The following is a 23,498-nucleotide window of genomic DNA, read 5'->3' as shown; positions in this document are numbered from 1 at the left end:
CAGAGTCTGTCATAGTTTAGCTGAGTTTGTAGAGCCTTTTTGTCATCGTACTTCCCATTTTATATTTGAAAACCAAAAAAAAAGTTATAAATGAAAAATCCAAAAAACTTCTTGTTTCTTAGTTTATTTTGTCTATCACTTTTCTAGAACTACGCTTGGTCTGATTCTTGTGGAACATGATACGTAGGCAACCTACATCGGATTCGATCAAATTATTTTTTAAATTAAAAGAAAAAAAAAGAAAAAAAAGTTGAAGTTGTGGGATGAGAGGAAAGAAAAGAGTGATAATCAAAAAGAAAAAGAGAGGAAAGAAAATGAGCAAACCAATGAGTGTTAAAGAGGAAAGAAAAGAGAGAGGCTAGAACAAGAAAATTGGGATGATGCTCTATGACCTTCTTACCCTCGAAGTCATTTTAGAACTGTTAACTGTGACTAGGTGCATTGCACATAATGTGAGATTGTCTTATGTTAAATGCCCTAACACTAACATGATGACTTCACTTTCTTCCTCTTTGTTGCTTCATTATAGCAGAAGGGTGGTTGGTTTGTGGTTCTTAAACTGGTAACTCTTCCCTACAACATAAAGTTGAAAGGCAATGGCAGACGACAACAGAATTGAGTTGGTTGATACTGGTGCCCAAAAGCAATTGTCTGAACGAGACACTAGCTTGGTTGAAGAGGTAAGGATGTTAAGAGAATACATGACAGACATGTATCAGGTTTGGATGATTGGTAAGGCACCACCCCCACCATCACCTAGATTCCTAGATGCCACCCTCACCCAAGCTATGGTCATAGTGTCAGGTGATCCACCATACTCTCCAGATTTTCCCGCTTATCATAGTCTTCCCAACCTCCCTAATAGATCCATCATTCGTCCTCCAACTACATTTCCCAAAAATAGCCCTCATATCATATCCACTACCTCCACCATCACAACCTCTCAAGAACCTCTCCTTAGGTCCAACGGTGAACACCGGTTCAAACCTCATGATGCCCAATACTACTCCCCATAGTTGGCCCACCAGGTCCCAGACTCGTATAATCGTAACCCTCGGAATGAGCCTTATGTTAAAAATGAAAAGTCCACAGGAAAAGAAGGGCGGGATGAGATATCCAGAAAGCTGAAAGGTATAGAACAATACTTAAAGAACATGCAAGGGATGGGAAATCAGATTAACATGTCTTACAATGACTTGTGTATGTTTCCTGATATTCATCTGCCCGCGGGGTTTAAAATGCCAAAGTTTAACTTGTATGATGGGCGTGGAGATCCAGTGGCCCATCTGAGGGCTTATTGCAGTGAAATAAGAAGTGTTAGCGGGAAAGATGAGTTGTTGATGGTGTATTTTAGTGAGAGCTTAAGTGGGGCATCCTTGGAATGGTATACTCATCAAGATGTCAGTAAGTGGTATACATGGAAGACATGGCTCAAGATTTTGTTCGACACTTTCAGTACAATATAGACATTATCCCTGACCGCTCCTCTCTATCTAAGATAGAAAAGAAACCCGGGGAAAGTTTTAGGAAGTTTGGGCTCAGATGGAGGGAACAAGCTCCTCGGGTCAGTCCCTCGATTGATGAAGAAAAAATGGATAAGATTTTTCTACAAGCTCAGGGACCCACCTACTTTACTCATTTGATCCCAGCTTTAGGTAAGCCTTTCAATGATGTGGTAAAAATAGGGGAGATGGTAGAAGAAGGAATCAAGTCGAACAAAATCACAAGCTATTCTGCATTAAAAGGTACTACAAAAGAATTCAGAACATCTCACTAAGTTTGGGCGAAAGAAAAAGAAACAGAAAAGATGTTGTTGAGCTCTGTCAACGACAAGATCTGGTGGGCCTTCTTCCTCAACACTCTCAGCCACAATATCGACCCTATGAATATCCCTGTATTCCATATAATCCTCCCCAATGCTACTTCTATCCACAAAATCCCCAAAGTCATACCTCGCCTTCCCAGTACTTTATCCAAAACGCACCTCCATATGTTGCACATCCACCAGACCCGCAATGGCCTGCACTACCTCCACAAATGTCTTACCCACCTCCACAAGCATATCAACCACCTACCCGCAAGAGGTTCCAACTGAGGTTGGAGTAGAAAATGAAAAGGCAGCAACAAAAGGAAGTCTTTCACTCCTATTGGAGAATCATATGCCAGTTTGTTCCAAAAGTTGAGGCTTTTAGACATGTTGAAGCCGATTCAGATAAAAATGTCGAATCCCCTTCCAAAGAATTTTGATCATTCTCAAAGGTGCGCATATTGCTCTAATGCCCCAGGGCATGGCATAGAAAAGTGTTGGAATCTGAAAAGAGAAGTCCAGAAGCTTATTGATACATGTGACATATTCATGCAGAATCCAGATGCAGCGGATACTAGCCAAAGTCCATTACATGTTCATAATGAGACGCATATGGTGGGCATGGTTTTTTTTTTTTAAATGAACATAAGAACTCATCCAAGTTCCTTGGCGAGCCACTCGCCTGTGCTACCAGTCTCGGTTCCAGAAGTTGATCTTAAGAATGAGTTGGCAAAGAGGACCCCAAAGCCATCTACTGAGGTCAATGTGATTGAAATTGGTAAAGGTCTGGGTAATGTCAATGTGCGACTCAGTGGCTAAGATGTCGAGCTTGGAAATTGGAAAGACACTCCTTTCTTGGTTAGCCAGGGAGGAGTTTTGGTGGTTTATTTTGTTGTCATTTCTGTTGACCGGGTTATTTCAGGATTGTAATCCGAATATTGTCTTATGGCTCAAACCCTTCTTCTTCTTATTTTTCTTAGTTCATTTAGTTGTAGATTATCTAGTGTTATCTAGGATTGTTCCAGGGGTTGTAATCCATGTCTATTTTGTTTGTTTTGTTGTTCAAACCCTTTCACCATCTGTCTAATTCAATCTACCGTTTTCTATTATTTATAGTCCATTTTTGTTTGGTTCTCTTTTCTGTTTATAGTTCTTTTCATGGTGACTCTAGTGACATGACATGCACGTGGAATTCTCAGCCTGGTCTTAAAAGTTAGTCTAATCATGAAACAATGAAATAAGGTTTGAATATGACAGGGACATTTGAGGAAAATAAGTAAAGATTTGGACATTTTGAGATCATTTAAAGCCTGAATTGTGTGAAACTAGGCAGATAGTTTGGGAAGTTAATAGGACGACAAGGATTTGTTACAAGAGAGTGCGTCCCAGACAATTTGAAGCAAGTAACTTTGAGTGCAAGTGCATCTCAAGTTACAAGGTAAAGCCAAGGGATCTTGTCCCAGACTGACAGGGGGTATCCATTGTGAAGAAAAAATCACCCAACGAGAGTTCTGTACTTGACAAGGCACTAAAGAAAAGTGGAAGGCATATTAGTGATATCAATGCCAAAGCTGTAAAATAAATGTTATGCCATGATCTTCATTTTTTATCCTCAAGTTGCATGTGATGTACTTGGCATTTTCAGAGATTGGGAGGCCCTCTTTCAGCTACCCAAATATTTTATACCCTTCGGTACCCTTTTGAGTCAGTGTTGATTTCTTTGGCATCGCCTCTTTTGGAATCAAGTTAGAGTCACTAAAACAAATCTATGTCCCCATAAGGTTTGTTTTAGAAGTTCATCCCGAAAGAAAATAGAGAAAAAAAAGAAGAAAAGGAAAGAGATAAAGAAAAAAAGAAGTCAAAAAAAAAAAAGAGGAAAAAAAAAGAAAGAGAAAAAGAAGAAAAGGGAAAAAAAGAAAAAGAAAAATGGAAACAACAAAAAAGTATTCTTTTGAACTACGTCAGACCTGATTCTTATTACCACAAGATACGTAGGTAGCCTTACAGTTTGGTCACACCAAATAAAATATTTCATAATCCCACAAAGTCAAGAGTGGGGAAATATTTTTGAAATTCTCTCTCAAAAAGAAAAGAAAACAAAAGAAGAAAAAGGGAAAAAACTTTAATTAAATTCTCTTGTTGCAGAAGTTTCGTTTTCTATAAAAGACGGTTCCAAAAGTTGTAAAGTTATACCCCATTTTGCCTTATGTTTGAATTTGAGTCTTCATGCCTTTCTTTCTTTCTAACCCTGTCCAAAAGCCACATTACAGTCCAAAAACGACCTTCCAAATTATCTTTGAGAGTGCCAAGTTAGACATGCGAGAAACATATGATGTTTTTACTATGATTAATACCTTGTCATCTGTAGAATTAGAGTAAATAAGAAGAAAAGAATAAAATAAGAGAGCCTTATCAGTGAAAACCTTCACAGGAACTATAAGGTGACAGTGAGTTGAGAGAAAGAACAAAATGAGAGAGGCTTGATAGTGAAAACCCTTCAGGGCATTACAAGTTGACTAAGGATCGTGATTTATATAGGACAATTAGAGCATTGAAATCTAGTTTCACAGCTTAGAGGTATGGCAAGAATGGAAGATTATACTTGCTTAACAGATCAAGCCACTTAATCCAAGATGCACGTCATGGTCATTAGAGTTGGTGTAACATCATATAAGTTTCTACTTGATAATTTTCTTGTTAGATATCATCTCTTTCCATTGTCCCCTTACTCTGCTCCTCTTGCTTTGTTTAAGTCCTCTTTTTGAGTCTGTTTAGTCAGAACAAGTGAGAAATGACTACAAAATTTGCTACCAGCTTTCTAGTTGCACAAATCGGAGTCTGGCTAGAACATCAAAGTGGCATAAGTCAAGAAAGAGTAGTATGCACACTGAGTTGGTTACAATTGATGTGCTTTGGGATTCATATGAAATGTAAAGGTTTGGTAAATATCAATTCAGGAGCACAATGCAACAAATAAAGGGTATAGGGCTCGAATAGATCAGAGGTATTTTCTATGGTAAGGTTTGACAGAAAAGTGGTTAGCCAATAACAAGCAGGGTCTTCCAAGTTGAAATCAAAGTTATCATGGCAAGCGTAGGAGCAATATCCCTCAAGATAAAGGCCACAAACCAACCACAATGTTTTAAACTCACAAGTTTTCTTTGTTTGAAACAGGGACGAAGACTATGTCCAAATCAATGCTTGGAAGCTTGAATGTTTTAGGTGTCGTGCCCAAATTTTGTCAGCACAAAGGTTGTTTGAGAAGGTTTTTACCAGCTATACATTCCAATAGTTGAGAAGATCATACCTCCTAGGCATTCTCCCTAGTCGGAAGAGTTTTTAGATTTTCTTCAAGTTCAGGGGTGCCACTGTTACACTATGTGTGTCTCATGGTGATGTAATGAATTGAGACTTGTTAATCATGATTTAAATAATTTTAAATTCATAATATGGCTTTATATTATGTTCAGATAGAAAATATGAAGTTTGGAAAAAATCGGATTAAAGTTGCGGAAAAACCGACTAACGATTTGCCTTGTAACAGAGCTTTTTGAGAAATAATTTTCGTATGCTATATGAGGTCTTTTGGGACATATTATATACCAAATTGAAGGTATTGGAATTTAATTTGCAACACTCTTAACCGTTCATTCACACGACACCCGGATAAAAAGATATAAGCGTCTGAAGAAGGGCCAATCATAGGGTGCCAAGTAGCACATTTTTGACTTTTTAAAAATTGGTATATTTATATCCCTTAGCTCGTCTCTTTCTCCATGTTTCCAGAGAACACACCAAAATAACACCCCTAACTTAACTCTTAAGCTCTCTGCAAGAGCTTCAAACAAGATTATTATCCCGGGCACGGAATCAAGAAGCGTTAACATTAAAACGATCCCTATGACGTAAGTATCGCTATATCGCCTCTCTTTTTCTTTGTAGTTTGAGTTTTGGAAGGTACTTCATAGTTTATAAAACGTGTAATTTATTTATTTAAGTGTTTAAATATCAATTAATGTTGATAAATTCATTTTCTAATAATTAGAACTCACGGGACGGTGATCGAAAGTCGTGAGTTCTAGTTATTTGACTTGTAGTGGACTGTTTTGTGGGTTGTTTCATGTTGCCTTTGGTCTATATATTTTTCTACTGTTTAATGAAGTTTTGGAGGACAAATAGTGTGGAGAAACACCACATAATGATGGAATGGTGGGCTGGTCGTTCGTCGTTACATTATTGTTTAGTTGTTTGACACTACTTTGGTTGTCGTTTTATGTATGAAGTGATTAGGGTGTGTGGGCTATTTTGTTGTATATTGTGATGGAGATAAGGTTGGAAAATTATGCTTACATATTGTTATTGTTATTTTCTTGTTGTTATTGGTATATGGTATTAGAGGAGGGCCTAGTTACAGGGGAGATGCTGCCCAAATTTACGTAAACGAGCTACTAGTTTAAGTTGCGAACTTAGCCTTTACTCAGTAGTGATTTTGAATCTCCTTATGATGTGGTAGATTTGGTTGAGTTGTTTGAAAAATTTCTTTGAAGTTATTAAGGACTCAACGGAGTTAAGGTATGTTAAGGCTATCCCTCCTTTCCTTTTGGCATGATACGTATGATATAAACGAAACGTGTAAATACGCAACTTTCATAAATGACTCTATTCATAGAAATACTAGGAATGTCTATATTCTTGATTCCCCATGTGTCTTATTATTCTATCATCTGTTCATGGGTCTCAGAAAAATACGCAAGTTGATAAAGTTTATTTCATGATATTAATCAAAGGCATAGTGATCTTATGATATTTTGAAAAATCTTATTAACATACTTCTTATGCATTTCATTCATGTATACATGTACATTGACCCATGACCAGATGACGTTATATACGCGTATATTATATGTATATGGGATATGGGAAAAGGTTATGGCGTTATATACGCACCACCACCTGATCAGCTGGTATACGTTGATGATTTTGTCCACAGTGGCTGAGATGATATGATAGAAATCCCTTAGAGGCTAGATGATGTTATGTACGCATATACCTATTCATGGTATGGAATTTATATGCACATACATGACATTATAAATTTTTCATGATTCAAAGAGCTATTCAGAATTACAGGTTGAGTTCTTTACTCCATGTTTCTTTCATATCTTTTATATACTACTGTCATGCCTTACATACTCGATATTTTATTTGTACGTACGTTCCTTTTGCCTGGGGACGCTGCGTTTTATGCCCGCAGGTCCCGATAGACAGGTTGAGAATTCTCCAAGTAGGCTATCAGTCAACGAAAGATGTTGGTGCGCTCCATTTGCTCCAAAGTTGCTTATTTGGTCAGTATGATTCGGATGAGTATTGTTTAGTATGGCGGGACCCTGTCCCGACCTTTATGGCATTTATCTACTCTTAGAGGCTTGTAGACATATGCCATATACGTAAAAGATTGTATGGCCTTGTCGGCCTACGTTTAGTGTACGAGTGATCATTTTGGTCTAATAGGCCCAAGTTGGTATTACATGTTTTATTCTAGCTATCCTATCACAGCCTTTCGATCTCATTTACCCATGATAGCATGATACAAAAAGATACGTTATGTTGGTATTCAGTTGAGTAAGGTACAGGGTGCCCGTCGCGGCCCATCGATTTGGGTCGTGACACTCGCCTGGAGAATAGGGTCAGTTTTTAGTTTTCTTAAGTTGTTAATCTTTAGCTTTTCTTAAGTTCAGGGGTCCCGCCTGGAGAATAGGGTCAGTTTTTAGTTTCCTTAAGTTATTAGTCTTTAGTTTTCCTTTAGTTCGGGAGTCCCGCCTATAAAATAGGGTCAATTTTAGTTTTCTTAAGTTGTTAATCTTTAGCATTTTTTTAGTTCAGGGGTCCCGCCTAGAGAATAGGTTCAGTTTTAAGTTTTCTTAAGTTATTAGTCTTTAGCTTTTCTTAAGCTCAGGGGTCCTGCCTGGAGAATAAGGTCAGTTTTTAATTTTCTTAAGTTGTTAATCTTAGTTTTCCTTTAGTTTAGGTGTCCCGCCTGTAGAATAGGGTCAATTTTAGTTTCCTTAAGTTATTAATCTTTGGCTTTCTATAAGTTCAGGGGTACCTCCTGGAGAATAGGGTCAGTTTTTAGTTTCCTTAAGTTGTTAGTCTTTAGTTTTCTTGAGTTCACGGGTCCCGCCTGGAGAATAGGGTCAGTTTTTAGTTTACTTAAGTTGTTCATCTTTAGTTTTTCTTGGGTTCAGGGGTCCCGCCTGGAGAATATGGTCAATTTTATGTTTAGTCAAGCTCAGTTTATAATTTTCCTTAAGCTCAATCTCACAGGAGACGCACATCCTAATCGAGTCTTTAGTTTTACTCTCATCATTGCATCCTTCATCAATAGCATAGGTGATTTACAGTTTTGCTAACAACTCACAAATCTTCCTAATGCAAATTAGGGCAGAAAATTTTGTTCGTTTTGTTTGTTTTGATTGCAGGCACCCACCTGGAGAACGGGGTCAATATTTCAGAAATCGGTTTTAAGTTCAAATCAGAGAAATACCAGGAGCCCGCCAGAAGAACAGGGTCAGCTTTCAGTTTCTTTCAAGATCAAGTAGGAGGATCCCGCCTGGAGAACATGGTCAACTTTTATTTTTCAAGTTCGAGTCAGAGGCACCAGGAGCCCGCCTGAAGAACAGGGTCAACTTTCAGTTTTCAGGTTCAAGTTAGAGAAGCATCAGGAGCCCGCCTGAAAAACAGGGTCAATTTTTAGTTTTCAAGTTCAAGTAAGAGGCAGCAGGATCCTTCCTGAAGAATAGGGTTAACCTCCAGTTTTTTTATTTTTCAAGTCAAATCAGAAGTAGCACGAGCCGTCTGAAGGACAAGGTTTGCAAGCTCAAGTCTACTCCAAGTTCAAGTTTATTTCAAGTGCAAGCAGGAGGATACCGCCTGAAGAACAGGGTCAACTTTCATTTTTCAAGTTCGAGTCAGAGGCACCAGGAGCCCGCCTGAAGAACATGGTCAACTTTTAGTTTTCAAGTTCAAGTTAGAGAAGGATCAGGAGCCCGCCTGAAGAACAGTGTGAACTTTCAGTTTTCAAGTTCAAGTCAGAGGCAGCTGGATCCCTCCTGGAGAATAGGGTTAACCTCTAGTTGTTTTCCAATTCAAATCAAAAGTAGCATGAGCCACCTGAAGGACAAGGTTTGCAAGCTCAAGTCTACTCCAAGTTCAAGTTTATTTTAAGTGCAAGTAGTAGGATACCCGCCTGAAGAACAGGGTTAACTTCCAGCTTTCTTCAAATTCTAGTCAGCAGGATGGCCACCTGAAGAATAGGGTGAATTTACAATTTCATGTTGAAGGATCAAGTGGAGATTCAAGGATGATTCGAGACAAGAAGTAGATATTATCTTGTATTTTTCTTTTATTTTCGCTGTAATATTTCTTTTTATTTTTTATGTAATGGCAGGAAGCGCGGACCGGAACCTCGACGGCACCTCGATCGGCTCTCCACCTCGGTATACTCCATCGCTCTTCTCACTTCTGAACTACACGTGGCCTGATTCTTTTATGACCAAGGATATGTAGGCAGCTCAATACCAGGGCTCGGTCACAATCCTTTTAGCCATCTTTATTTTCTTTTGAATAAGTATCAGGTCATAAATCAATTACGTTGCTTATTGTTCTTTGCTCCGGAAACTATTCGTGTTACCAAGAAAAGATTGGCAGTTGTAAGCACATAATTTTTGACCCATGCAATTTTAAAGCAGTATTTTAAAAATATTTACTTATTTTCATTTTAATAGGATTTCAGCCAACTTTTAATTTTTATTTTAAAACATAAGTTTAAAAACACAAAAAATAGTTTTATAATATTTCTTCTCTTATTATATATCTTTTTATTTTTATACTTTTTTATTTATTTAAGATTATTAGTATTTTATAATGATAATATTTTAATTTTTACCATTACTTTAACATAGTTTTCTCTACCTTTTTATAACATTTAAAAACATGCAAATAATATTTTTATTTTAATATATAGTTCACTTTAATAGTTTATTCTTATTAACTAAGATTAATTAGTATATTTTGGTAGTATTTTTATTTTTATTTTTGTTCATTGAGAAAGAATTGAATTTGGGCCAATTAGGAGCTCATTTTCGAATTTTAGTGGCCCAGCAAGACAAAGTCCAATTCTTCCCAACATATTAGCCCACTCTCCACTTAAAATACAAGATTTAATCTTAGACATCTATTTTCCTCTAATCCAATGGTCATCGTCCCTTCCCACCTCCATATAAAATATTCAACTATGGAAACTCTACGGGAATTCTTCTAACCTATAGTACTATTAGGATTACATCTTCTTTAGGGGGTCTTCTTCCAAATCTAAGTCTAGAAGACAAAGGAGTTTCGAAACAAATTTCCTACAGACGAAGAAAAAAATCGAGTTGTACATGAACTCAGAAGACAATTGAAGGGCTTAGTTTATGGGTATCTGAGATTCTGAGGAAAATTGACAGACTTTGGTTAGAATTTGGGTCTGAATCTGTGTTTGGTTGAGTTTTTAGGTGTCGATTTGTGATTCCGTCTGGTTTTCAGCTTTTCAGTGTCGATTCGAGTTCCGTCCGAGATTATCATTAAGTTTCAGAATATCAAAGTTGGATTCAAATTGAGGTCTATTTTTTGAACTATTAAACTTGGTTCTTTGTTCTTATTTTAATTTTATTAGCTCGTGTTAAGCTTAAATCAAATGCAACCATGTTAGTACATGTCGTGTACACTGATCTCTGTTGGTTTGAAATTGTGGCATCTTTAGATCTTAAATTTTGAGCATTCTGTTTAATTTTGAAAATGTTTATAGTTTGGATGGTTCTTGCTTGGTTGTATCTGGGTCAAAAGTAGTGAATAATTAAGTGGGTATTGGGGAGCTTTCCGAAACGATCCAGAATTAGGCTAAGTTGATAAAACAAGAAAGAAATTGGACTTTTAAGTGGTTATCTTGCTCATAATTATTTTGTTTATCTTATTTTGAATCCGCTAGGAGCATGTTTAGGCCGACAACACTTGGGCAGGAAAATTTTAGGTATAGTCTTTTATTTCACTCGAGGTGAAAGGTTGTTCCCTTTAGTTTATATTCGGGGAATGCCCTGTAGAGATTGTATATATTCTTATTCGGGGTATGCCACGATGTTATTGTAAATGGAGGCCATGGCGATATCATCATTGGAGGCGTAGTATATGATAGTTAGATTTATTTTATTTTTGTTTTCTTTTATTTATTAGGAAGGGATGACCTCAGACCTTTTTTGTATTTATTTTCGTTTTGTGTGTTCTTACCTCAGTCTACATATTCTTAAACGCCAACTTGATCATGTACGCAACCGTACTAGTTACGGGACTCAGGTAATGCCTAACACCTTCTCCCCGAGTCAAATGAACCCCTTATCTAGAATATCTGGTGCAAGCTGTTTAAAGTCAAATATGTTTTTAAGGGAAAATTGCTTTTAAATGGTGACTTGGCACACCGAAATTATATGCCAAGTGGCGACGCTGAGAAAATCCCTTTAAAACAAATATTTTGTCACATTCTAATTGAAAAATCCTTTTTGAGCTTAAAAATCACTTTATTATTTTTTAAAGTGGTTGTTAAGGTGAAAAAGGGGTGTGACAGACCCCACTGGCCTGATAGAAATTCCAGCCAAACTGATCCTATCCTGGCTCGGTATTAAATTTTGTTTTTATAAAAAATAAATAGTTGTCACCCATCGGTTCTTCTCCAAAAATCACCATTGGGCAATCGCCATAAACAACCATTTTTATCGGAAAAAGATCCAGTCAAGTATTATTACCTCAAGTAATATTCAATAGCCATGTAGATTCATGCCATGTGGATCATAAAATGATTATTGGCTGAGATCCATTTAACTCTTATACTAATAAAAAGAGAACTAAAATGATAAAAGTTCCCTTAACTCAACCGTTAATAACTAACCCAAGTTTCTCACCTTTTTTTTGCTTTAAATACATTAAAATATGTCTCTTACTTTTAGCAAAATAAAGCTACAACTGAATTTTATCAAAAAAAAAAAAAAGGCAATTAAAGATGGCGGGAATCATCTACCCGATATGTTTATCCGCCAAAAGAACATTTTCCGCTTTAGAAAGATCATACGTATCATTAAAAGATATGTATTCAGCTTTTACAAGCATCTCATCTTATTTCTTTTCCTAAGAAACCCAAAGGTTTCATTGTTGCTGTCGTCAACAACAAACAATGAATCTCTTGAAATACAAGGTTTTATTCTCTACCTTTTCTTATATTATTAGTTATTATTTGGTCTTATTAAATTTAATTGCATTTTTTATTTTAAGTTTGATTAATTGATATTTGTATGATATAATATTATATGTTTTCATTTATATGCCTCATCTGACAAGCTGCAAATACAAGAAAGTTTCATTATGACTATTTAATTTATGATGACGTTAATAAGTTTGCACCTTTTTAACGTTTAAATCATTGTTCAGAACTCCATAGTGTTTTAAGTTTGATTTATTTTTAGTATAGTTGAGAATTTCGGAAAAAAGAATGTGCGAAAATACTCGTGAAGAAGTTTTACAAAGTAACTCTCAATGGCTAGTAGATTATGAACCGAAACTTGGCCTTGAGTTTGCTAGAGACGATGATGCACTTAATTATTATAATGAGTATGCAAGAAGGGTTTGTTTTAGTGTTCACAAAGAATACATCAATACAAATAAAAAATTGGGTTATGTAACATCACGGAAGATTTCATGTCTCAAGAAAGGTTTTCGTAGAGATGATAAATGAAAAGATCAAGTTAAACAATTACGAAGAAAAACTCGAATAGGATGTCAAGCTCATATTATTGTTACCCGTCACTCAATGGGAAAGTACCATATTACTAAAGTTGAATTAGAATATAATCACGCACTTGTTCCACCGGCAATGGTTCATATGTTGCCATCTCGCCAAAGGATAAACGAATTTCAGGCTCATGAAATAGATTTAGCAAAGGATGTTGGATTATTTTCTAGTAAATTTAGGTTATACCAAGTTAGATCAAAAGGACTACCTTCGAACAAAACGACAAAAGGCTATGAGACTTGGGGAAACAGGTATAAACTTACATACAATGCCTATAAGAAATATATTATCATTTCTTATTTTTATTTGACTTCTTAATGTAATTTTCTAATATTAGATAATAATAAAGTATAATGTAACTTTTTTTCTTATTTCATCCAGGAGTACTGTTAGAGTATTTTGAGAAGAAGAGAATAGAAGATCAATCTTTCTTTTTTGCGGTACAGTTGGATGTTGATGATATGATCACAAATATATTTTTGGCAGATTCAAAGATAATAATAGACTATGGTTGTAACGACTCGGCGGGTCATTTTGAGTATTACAATCCCATTCCCCCATTTACTGCTCAACTTATGCTTTACAGTTGTTATGTAACTCGCCGGGGTGATTGGTTCGGGTCCGGTGAGGTTTTGGAATGAATTGGAACACTTAGTTCCAAGGTTTAAAGCTTAAGTTAAAATAGTGACCGGATGTCGACCAGCTGAGTTAAAAGAATTGAAAGAGCAACTTCAGGAACTTCTTGATAAGGGGTTTATTAGGCCTAGTGTGTCGCCTTGGGGTGCACCAGTTCTTTTTGTGAAAAAGAAAGATGGTATTATGCGGATGTGTACCGACAGGCAGTTGAACAAAGTTACAATCAAGAATAAGTATCATTTACCACGTATTAATGATTTATTTGACCAGTTTCAGGGAGCGAAGGTATTCTCCAAAATTGATCTGAGATCTGGGTATCACTAGTTAAAAATTCAGGACTCGAATATTCTAAATACGGCATTCAAGACTCGCTATAGTCAATATGAATTTCTCGTGATGTCTTTTGGGCTGACCAACGCCCAGCAGCATTTATGCACTTGATGAATAGTGCATTCCAGCCATATCTTAATTTATTTATCGTAGTATTTATTGATGATATCCTAGTGTACTCACGCATCCAGAAGGAGCATGTACAACACTTGGGTATTGTATTACAGAGGCTGAGAGAGGAGAGACTTTATGTCAAATTCTCTAAGTGTGAGTTCTGGCTTAGTTCGATGGCATTCTTGGGACACATAGTGTCTAGTGAAGGAATTAAGGAGGGTTAGAAGAAGATAGAGGCAGTTCAGAATTGGCCCAGACCATCTTCAGCTACTGAGATTTGGAGTTTTCTCGGCTTGGCCAGTAATTATCGTCGCTTGGTGGAGGGTTTCTCATCTATTGCAGCGCCTATGACTAAATTGACCCAGAAAGGTGCTCCGTTCAGATGGTCATATGAGTGTGAAGAGAGCTTTCAGAAGCTCAAAACAGCTTTAACTACAACCCCAGTATTGGTGATGCCTATAGGTTCAGGGTTTTATACTTTGTATTATGATACGTCGCGCATTGGTCTCGGTGCAGTGCTGATGCAAGTTAGTAGAGAGATTGCCTATGCGTCCAGACAGTTAAAGGTACATGAGAAAAATTATCCGGTCCACGACCTTGAGTTAGCAGCTATAGTTCATGCCTTGAAGATTTGGCGGCATTATTTGTACGGTGTCCATTGTGCGGTTTATACTGAACACCGGAGTCTACAACATCTGTTTAAACAGAAAGATCATCATTTGCGGAAGCGGAGATTGTTGGAGTTGCTTAAGGATTATGATATCACCATTCTCTATCATCTCGAAAAGGCCAATATGGTGGACGATGCCTTGAGTTCTTAAGTCGGAGAGTTTGTGTAGCTTAGCATACTTACTGGGAGCAGAGAGGCCTTGGCTAACCAGTTTGTCAGATTGGATGTTTCCGAGCAGAGCCAAGTTTTGGCTTGTGTGGTTTCTCAGTCTTATCTTTATGATTGTATCAGAGAACGTCAGTATGATGACCCTCATATGCTTTTCCTTAAGGACACGGTTCAGCACGGTGATGCCAAGGAAGTCACTATTGGGGATGACAGTGTATTACAGATACATCGCAAGCTATGTGTCCCTAATGTAAATGGTTTGCACGAATTGATTCTCCAGGAGGCTCACAGTTCGCGGTACTCCATTCATCCAGCTGCCACGAAGATGTATCAGGATTTGAAGCAGCACTATTGGTGGAGGAGAATGAAGAAAGATATAGTTGGGTTGGTAGCTCGGTATTTAAATTGTCAATAGGTGAAGTACGAGCATCATAGACCGGGTGGATTACTTCAGAGACTTGAAATTTCAGAGTGGAAGTGGAAGCGTATTACCATAGACTTCGTAGTTGGGCTCCCACGGATTTTGAGGAAATTTGATATTGTTTGGGTAATTGTAGATCAGTTGACCAAGTCCACACATTTTATTCCAGTTGGTATTACTTATTCTTCGGAGTGATTGACTGAGATTTATATCCGCGAGATTGTTCTCTTACACAGTGTGTCGTATCCATCATTTCGGATCGGGTCACGCAGTTTACATCACAGTTTTGGAGAGCAGTGCAGCGAGAATTAGATATACAGGTTCAGTTGAGTACAACATTTCACCCTCATACAGACGGATAGTCCGAGCGCACTATTCAGATATTGGAGGATATGTTACGCTCTTGTGTCATTGATTTTGGGGGTTCTTGGGATCAATTTTTGCCACTGGCAGAGTTTGCTTACAATAACAGCTACAAGTCGAGCATTCAGATGGCTTCGTATGAGGCTTTAAATAAGAGACGGTGTCGGTATCCGGTGGGTTGGTTTGAGTTGGGTGAAACTAGGCTATTGGGTACTGATTTGGTTCAGGATACTTTGGAGAAGGTTAAATTGATTCAGGAGCGGTTTCGCACGGCGCAGTCTAGACAGAAGAATTATGCCAACCGGAAGATCCTTGATGTTGCTTACATGGTTGGGGAGAAGGTTAAGCTCAATATTTCACCCATGAAAGGTGTATTGATGTTAGGGAAGAAGGGCAAGTTGAGCCCTCGCTATATTGGGCTGTTTGAGGTGCTTAAGAAGGTAGGATATGGCTTATGAACATGTATTGCCGCCTAGTTTATCGAGTGTTCATCCAGTATTTCATGTATCTATGCTTCGGAAGTATGTCGGGGATCCGTCTCACATTTTAGATTTCAGCACAATGTAGTTGGATGGTAATTTGACTTATGATGTGGAGCTGGTGGCCATTGTAGACCGGCAGGTTCGAAAGTTGAGATCAAAGAACATAGCTTTAGTGAAAGTGCAGTGGAGAGGCCAACCAGTCGGAGAAGCTACTTGGGAGACTGAGAGGGAGATGCAGAGCAAATATCCACAGATATTTGAGACTCCAGGTATAATTCTAAACCCGTTCGAGGACAGACGTTTGTTTAAGAGGGGGAGAATGTAACGACACGGCCAGTCATTTTGAGTATTACAACCCTGTTCCCCCATTTACTGCTCCACTTAAGCTTTACAGTTTTTATGTGACTTGCCGGAGTGATTGGTTCGGGTCCGGTGAGGTTTTGGAATGAATTGGAATACTTAGTTTAAAGGTTTAAAGCTTAAGTTAAAATAGTGACCGGATGTCGACTTATGTGTAAACGATCTCGGAATAGAGCTTTGATGATTCCAATAGATCCGTATGGGGATTTTGGACTTAGGAGCGTGTCCGAAAAATTATTAGGAAGCCCGTAGTTAAATTAGGCTTAAAATGGCTAAAATAGAATTTTAAGTTTGAAAGTTTGACCGGGGAGTTGACTTTTTGATATCGGGGTCGTAATCCGATTCTGAAAATTGGAATAGGTCCTTTATGTAATTTATGACTTGTGTGCAAAATTTGAGGTCAATCGGACTTGATTTTGATAGGTTTCAGCGTTGAATGTAGAAGTTGAAATTTCTTAGTTTCATTAGGCTTGAATTGGGGTATGATTCGTGGTTTTAGCGTTGTTTGATGTGATTTGAGGTTTCGACTAAGTTCGTATGATGTTTAAGGACTTGTTGGTGTATTTGGTTGAGGTCCCGTGGGCCTCGGGTGAGTTTCGGATGGTTAACGGTTAAACTTTTGGACTTGGAATGCTGTTTGAATTTTTCTGATGTCTGTATCTAGTTTCCTTCTTCGCGTTCGCGAGAGGGGTCTCGCATTCGCGAAGAGGAATTGGAGGCAGGCGAGGTTGTTCATCGCGTTCGTGACTTGGGTCTCGCGTTCGCGTAAGTAAAGGAGGTGAGGCTACACGTTCACGATTGGGCATCGCATTCGCGAATGGGAATCTGGCTGGTGAGGATTTTTGCCTTCGCGTTCACGAAGGTTCGCCTGGTAAAGCATCACGTTCGCGAGCTGTGACTCACATTCGTGAAGGCCAATTTATGGACAACACAATTTTATACTTTGCGAATGCGAGAGACCTGTCACGTTCGCGAAGAAGAAAGGTCTGGACATAAAATTTAAGTTCTGAAAATGGGACTTCGTCCTATTTTCCATTTTTGACGAATTGGAGCTCGGGGAGAGGCAATATTCGGGAGATTTTCAAGGAAAACAATGGGGTAAGTATTTTTAACTCAATATTCATCAAATTACCCGAATCCATGGTAGTTTTTAATATTTAATCGGTGATTTAAGTTGGAAATTTGTGAAAACCCTCTTGGTTTAATTTGAAGATTTGAGAGTCGAGTTCATATCGAAATTTGGTAAAATTTATATGGTTGGACTCGTGGTTGGATGGACGTTCATATTTTATAACTTTTGTCGGGTTCCGAGACGTGGACCCCACGAGCGATGCTTGAGTGTAATTTCAAAATTTATTTGAAATATTTATATTTTCATATAGAATTAATTCCTATAATTCGTATTGACTGAATCGAATTATTTATGACTAGATTCGAAGCGTTTGGAGACTGAATCGCGAGGCAAAGGCATATAAGAATAAAGAATTACACGGTTTGAGGTAAGTAAAGTTCTAAATTTGGTCTTGAGGGTATGAAAGCCTGAATTTTGTGTTATGTGATCGGTTTTAAGGTGACACGCATGCTAGGTGACGGGCGTGTGGGCGTGCACCATAGGAATTGTGACTTGGTCAACTTCCATGGAACTGTGTAGTTGAATAATCTGTTGTTATCTGTACATTCTCTATGTAGTAGAGAAATCGAATCACAAATCATGTTTAGATTATGTGTTGGCACTGTAGGGATCCACAAAGGTCGTATACGTGTTGAATTAGCTGCTAAATTGTTATTTTGTACTCAGTCACAGTTTACTTATTTATTTTATCTCAGTCTCTATTGGTCATTATTGATGCATCATATCATTGTTGTTTGGGATGATTTTCATGATTATTGAGAGCCCGAGGGCCTGATAGAGAATTATGAGTGAGTGAGGCTGAGGGCCTGATTGTGAGATATTATACTATAGCACGTGAGTTGTCCCTGCAGCAGTGAGTTATCTGTGCATCACGTAAGTTGTCCATGCGGATCCAGATATTATACTATAGCACATTGTCCTTGCAGCACGTGAGTTGTCCATGCGGATCCAGATATTATGCTATAGCACGTGAATTGTCCATGCAGCACGTGAGTTGTCCGTGCGGATCCAGATATTGATACTATATCACGTGAGTTGTCCGTGCAGCACATGAGTTGTCCATACGGATTATAGCGCTTGGGCTGAAGGAGCCCCTCCGGATTCTGTACACACCCCCAGTGAGCACAGGTACCTATTGAGTGCGAGTGCTGAGTGTTGAGCTAGTGGAAGGGCTGAGTGAATGTGGTCCTGAGAGGATGCATTTGATTTTATTATTGTTGCACTTCAGCTGTCATATATCATTGTTTTAAAAATTTCTGAGATATATTATCTTATGTTTCAGTTGAACATGACATGAAATTACTGTTTTGGCCTTAAATGTTGAACTTGAAAGCATGCATGCCTTGTTATGTTGGAAGTTACTGTAATTGGACTCAACTGTGAAGCTCATCACTATTTTTAGTTCTTTATTTAGTATTTTTACTTGGTGAGTTGGTTGTACTCATACTACACCCTGCACTTCATGTGCAGATCTAGGTGTTCCCGGACACAGTGGGTGTTAATTTTTTTCGCACAGTTGATTATCCGGAGATTCTGAGGTAGCTGTCGGTGTATCGCAGACCTTGTCTCTCCTTATTTATCTTCTTGATTACGGTATTTGGTCTTAGACTATTATAGACCGTGTTTTCCATACTTGTGATGTATAGATACTCATGTACTCTGTGATACCCCGATAGTTGGGAATTCCGCATTATGTTTTAGATTTTCTATCCCAGTTATGAGAACTTTTACTACTAAAACTGCTTTAAATTCATTCTTGTAAATAGTGTTGGAAGTATTTGTGAGAAATCGTCTTGTCTAGTACCACGTTAGGCGTCATCACGACAGGTTAGGATTTTAGGTCGTGACAATGATACTTTTGGAGATGTGCTCTCATTCGATACTACTTACCAGAAAAATAGTGAGCACAGACCTTTGGCTAGTTTCGTTGGATTGAACAACCATAGAATAATGGTTATTTTCGGAGACACTTTAATGTATGATAACACTGCAGATTCCTTTCAGTGGTTGTTTGAAACGTTTCTTGGAGCGTTGTTTGGAAAAAAAACCCAAAACAATTTTTACAGATCAAGATGCTACTATGAGTAAGGCCATCTCACTTGTCATGCCTGAAGTTTATCACAGGTTATGCGTTTGGCACATAGAGAAAAATGCAGCTAAACATCTCAATCAAATTTATAAAAGGTACGCTTCTTTCCGTGGTGATTTTCGAAAATGCATTTATGAGTATGAAGATGAAGAAAATTTTATGGATACTTGGAATACAATGATTGATGAATATAACCTTCATGAAAATGAATGGTTGCAAGAAATATATGTATTAAGGGAAAAACTATTTGCACCATATAGAAAGAAAACTTTTTCGGGTGGTATGAACATTACACAATTGAGTGAGAGTTTGAGTGGTGATTTAAAGGATTACTGGCAGTCTGATTATAATTTAGTACAATTGTTTAAGCATTATGATCGAGAAACTGAGGATAAGTGATATAATGAGCTGCAAGATACTTGTGATGCATCACAACGAATTCCAGTATTAAAAGCACAAGTTTCTGTTTTGCTTCATGCTAGAGGGGTCTATACCTCAAATATTTTTGCAAAATTTCAAGATGAATGTATGAAATCTTTATCAATCAAAGTGAATATTGGATGTGAAAATAACACTTTGTCCACCATTTACAAGGTTAGTAAGCATGGGCATACTCAAGAGTATATTGTTACAGTGACAGAGATAGGCCATATATCTTGTACTTGCTTGAAGTTTGAGTCTATGGGTATACTTTGTTGCCATGCAATAAGAGTCCTCGATGTAGTGAATGAAGTTAGTAGAATTCCAACTGAGTATATTTTAGAAAGATGGACAAAAAATACAAATGGCGTAAATATTAAAGAAGTTGATGAGTAAAAAATATAGATCCAGGATCCAAAGTTGATTACTATGAATCGTTATAGAGTTCTTTGTCCTATATTTGTTAGAATGGTAACAAAAGCTTCTGAAACAGATGACAGCTATAAGGTAGCAGTAGCATGTGCAAATGAGCTAAGTTCAAAATTGAAGTAAATCACAGAGGCAACAACTCCATCTCTTTGTACTAGTGGTTTAACAAGAGAATTACCGAAAGGAAATAATAACATAAATATCCTCACACGAGCCAAAAATTTAAAAAATAAAGATGGGAAACGCCATAAAAAGAGGATCAAACCTTCCCTCGAGGTGAACGCAAATCTCAAGAAAGCTCGAGGAAACAAGTGAAGTTTCGCTAACCAGGATGGAGCGAGAGTCGATGATAGAGCTCTATCTGATAATGAAAAATGTTTCAATCAGGTATATCACATTTTATTTTTCAACTATTAGAGTATCTCATATATATCATTTCTTATAATATTTTAGCAATTACACTAATATTTTTATTAATTGCTAGGATCCAATATCAAAGGAAAATATTTTTGAGATTTTTTATTTAAGTGCCTCTCAAACCGTGGCTTGTGCTAGCTTATCCCACAGTTCAGAGTTTTCTCTCTCGTTGATATACCCTAGCTTTACTCAAATGATAACGGTAATATAACAATTTATTTTAATCTAAGTTAAACTTATAATTTCGCTTTCAATTAACTTCACTATTTATATTAGTGCAGGAACCTTTTAGTTTTAATACTTTTGCAAATGCACAAAAGTCTTATTCACTTTTTCACAATCAGGTACCTATTAGATGAAGTTTTTATTTTTATCTTTAATGTAAAAATTAGCTATTAATATTTCAAATAAGGGGAGCCTTGACGTAACTGGTAAAGTTGTTGACATGTGACCAGGAGGTCACGGGTTCAAGCCGTGGAAATAGTGTCTTGCAGAAATGTAGAGTAAGGCTGCGTACAATAGACCCTTGTGGTCATGCCCTTCCCCGGACCATGCGCATAGCAGGAGCTTAGTGCACCGGGATGCCCTTTTAATATTTCAAAATTATTTACGTCTTGCTGGCAAAGCTTTTCGAGAGTCAAGGATCACAAAAGTTCCAAGATAACAATATATTATGATCAATGCCAGTTGTCACGACCCAATTTCACCTATAGGCCGTGATGGCGCCCAACACTACAGCTAGGCAAGCCAACTAATAAGTCTAACGTACATTGGTTAAATTTTTATTCCAAGAAAAGAATAAAATACCAACTTCTACCAATGTGTGTGCCAAGACCCGGTGTCACAAGTGCATGAGCATCTAGTAGATTATACAAAACTCCCAATACTGTCTGAAATGAAATAGACAGAATATAAATATAAGAAGAGACACTGGTAGCTGCAGAACGGCTCAGAAAGGCAGCTCACCACTATGCCTCGGGATGACGTGGGTATGTGATGATAGGTCCTCCACTAGTACCTGTCTCAGATCCTACACAAAAAGTGCAGCAAGTGTAGTATGAGTACGTAAATAACGTGTACCGAGTAAGTATCAAGCCTAATCTCGAAGTGGTAGAGACGAGATGGCCGACTTTGACACTCACTATGGGTCAATAACAATAACTGAAATAAAACTAGAATATTTAAATCAGCATGATTTACAGAATTTATAATAATTTGTTTAATCAGCAGAGATAATCAAATTCCTTCAAATGTAACAATTCTTAATATATTAATTAAATTCCTTCAATTCAAATAGTTTCCAATTTATCAATTAAACCTCATTTACAGGAGTAACAATTTATTCCTTAACAAGCAAGAATAATAATTCATTAAATTTCAAGGATTTTTTAATTTATTAAAATTAGCTTCACAAGCTGAAATAAATTATTAAAGTATCGTGTAATTATTATTATTAAGCACGATTTCTGCCGAGGACGTACAGCCCGATCCAGAGTGTCGTATACACTGCCGAGGGATGTGCGGCGCGATCCATAGATGCATCTATCCTGCCGAGGCGTTCGGCCCGCTCCACAAGAAAGGAGGACATTTTCTTATGTGCCTCCGAAAGGAGAGTATATTTATTATAAGATAAATTTGGGAGGAGAACAATTTTTTTTAACAATTAATTGATTAAAGCAGACAATCAAGCCTGTGAGATTTCCGTCCTTTAATATCTTTATCTAACAATTCACAATATATTCATATAGATATCAATTAATATAAATAAATTAAAGAATACAATTTACACAAGTAAGGCATGCTTTGAGTCCTAAACTACCCGGACTTTAGCATTAATAGTAGCTACGTACGGACTCTCGTCACCACGTGCGTACGTAGCCCCCCACAATTAGCAATAATTATTTAATTTTAATCACCTATGAGGTAATTTCTCCCTCACAAGGTTAGACAAGAGACTTACCTCGTCTTGCTCCAATTTAATCCACTATAAGGCCTTTTCCACTATTATCCAACTCCGTCTGACTCGAATCTAGCCAAAATAATTCGATACAATCACTAAATATTATAGGAATCAATTCTATAAGAAAATACTACATTTTAAAGAAATGATCCCGAAATTAATTCAAAATTCGCCCGCGGGGCCCACATATCGGAATCCGGCAAAAGTTATGAAATCTGACAACCCATTCAATTACGAGTCCAACCACACCAGTTTCACTCAAATCCGACTCCGAATTGATACCGAAATCTCAAAATTTTGTTTCTATGAGATTTCTAAACTTTTCCAAATTTCAATCTCAAAACACTAATTTATGGTGAAAACAATGATATACTTGTATATGTACACCAAATCCGAGTTAGAATCACTTACCCCAATATTTTTCCCTTGAAAATCTGCCAAAAGTCGTCTCTGCTCAAGCTCAAGTTCGTCAAAAATGGCAAATGGGACGAATGCCCTCTTTTTATAAAACTGCCCAGCAGCCTTCAGAACTGGTCCTCGAACTGGGCCTCGATCGCGGCTTTGATCACAGGCTTGAGCCTGGACCTCGGTCATGGCCTCGATCAGGGCATCGAGGTTGGGCCTTCCATCAGGACGTTGAGGTTGGGCCTTCGATCAGGGCATCGAGCATGGGCCTTCGATCAGGGCATCGAGCCTTACCTTCAATCATGTCCTCGAGCTGGACCTTCGATCGTGGCTTCGATACTGAGCCCCGTCCCTGGCTTCGACTCAGGCCTCGATCGTGGGCTCGATATCTGGGTTCGATCTGGGGCTCGATCACAGCGTAG

At 37.7% G+C, this 23,498-nt stretch overlaps 1 protein-coding gene across 1 annotated transcript; it reads left to right on the top strand.

Moving 5' to 3' along the window:
- Positions 1-596: 596 nt before the first annotated feature.
- LOC142178360 (protein FAR1-RELATED SEQUENCE 5-like) lies at positions 597-19,844 on the top strand. The gene is made up of 2 exons (XM_075247697.1): positions 597-719; positions 19,350-19,844. Exons 1-2 carry the CDS (start codon positions 597-599, stop codon positions 19,842-19,844), a joined length of 618 nt encoding a protein of 205 aa, XP_075103798.1.
- Positions 19,845-23,498: the final 3,654 nt, after the last annotated feature.

Source organism: Nicotiana tabacum, chromosome 24 (genome assembly GCF_000715075.1).
Source record: "Nicotiana tabacum cultivar K326 chromosome 24, ASM71507v2, whole genome shotgun sequence".
NCBI classification, from domain to species: Eukaryota; Viridiplantae; Streptophyta; class Magnoliopsida; order Solanales; family Solanaceae; genus Nicotiana; species Nicotiana tabacum.
The sequence above is the reverse complement of the archived record's forward strand: the minus strand, read 5'-3'. Positions and strand labels throughout refer to the sequence as shown.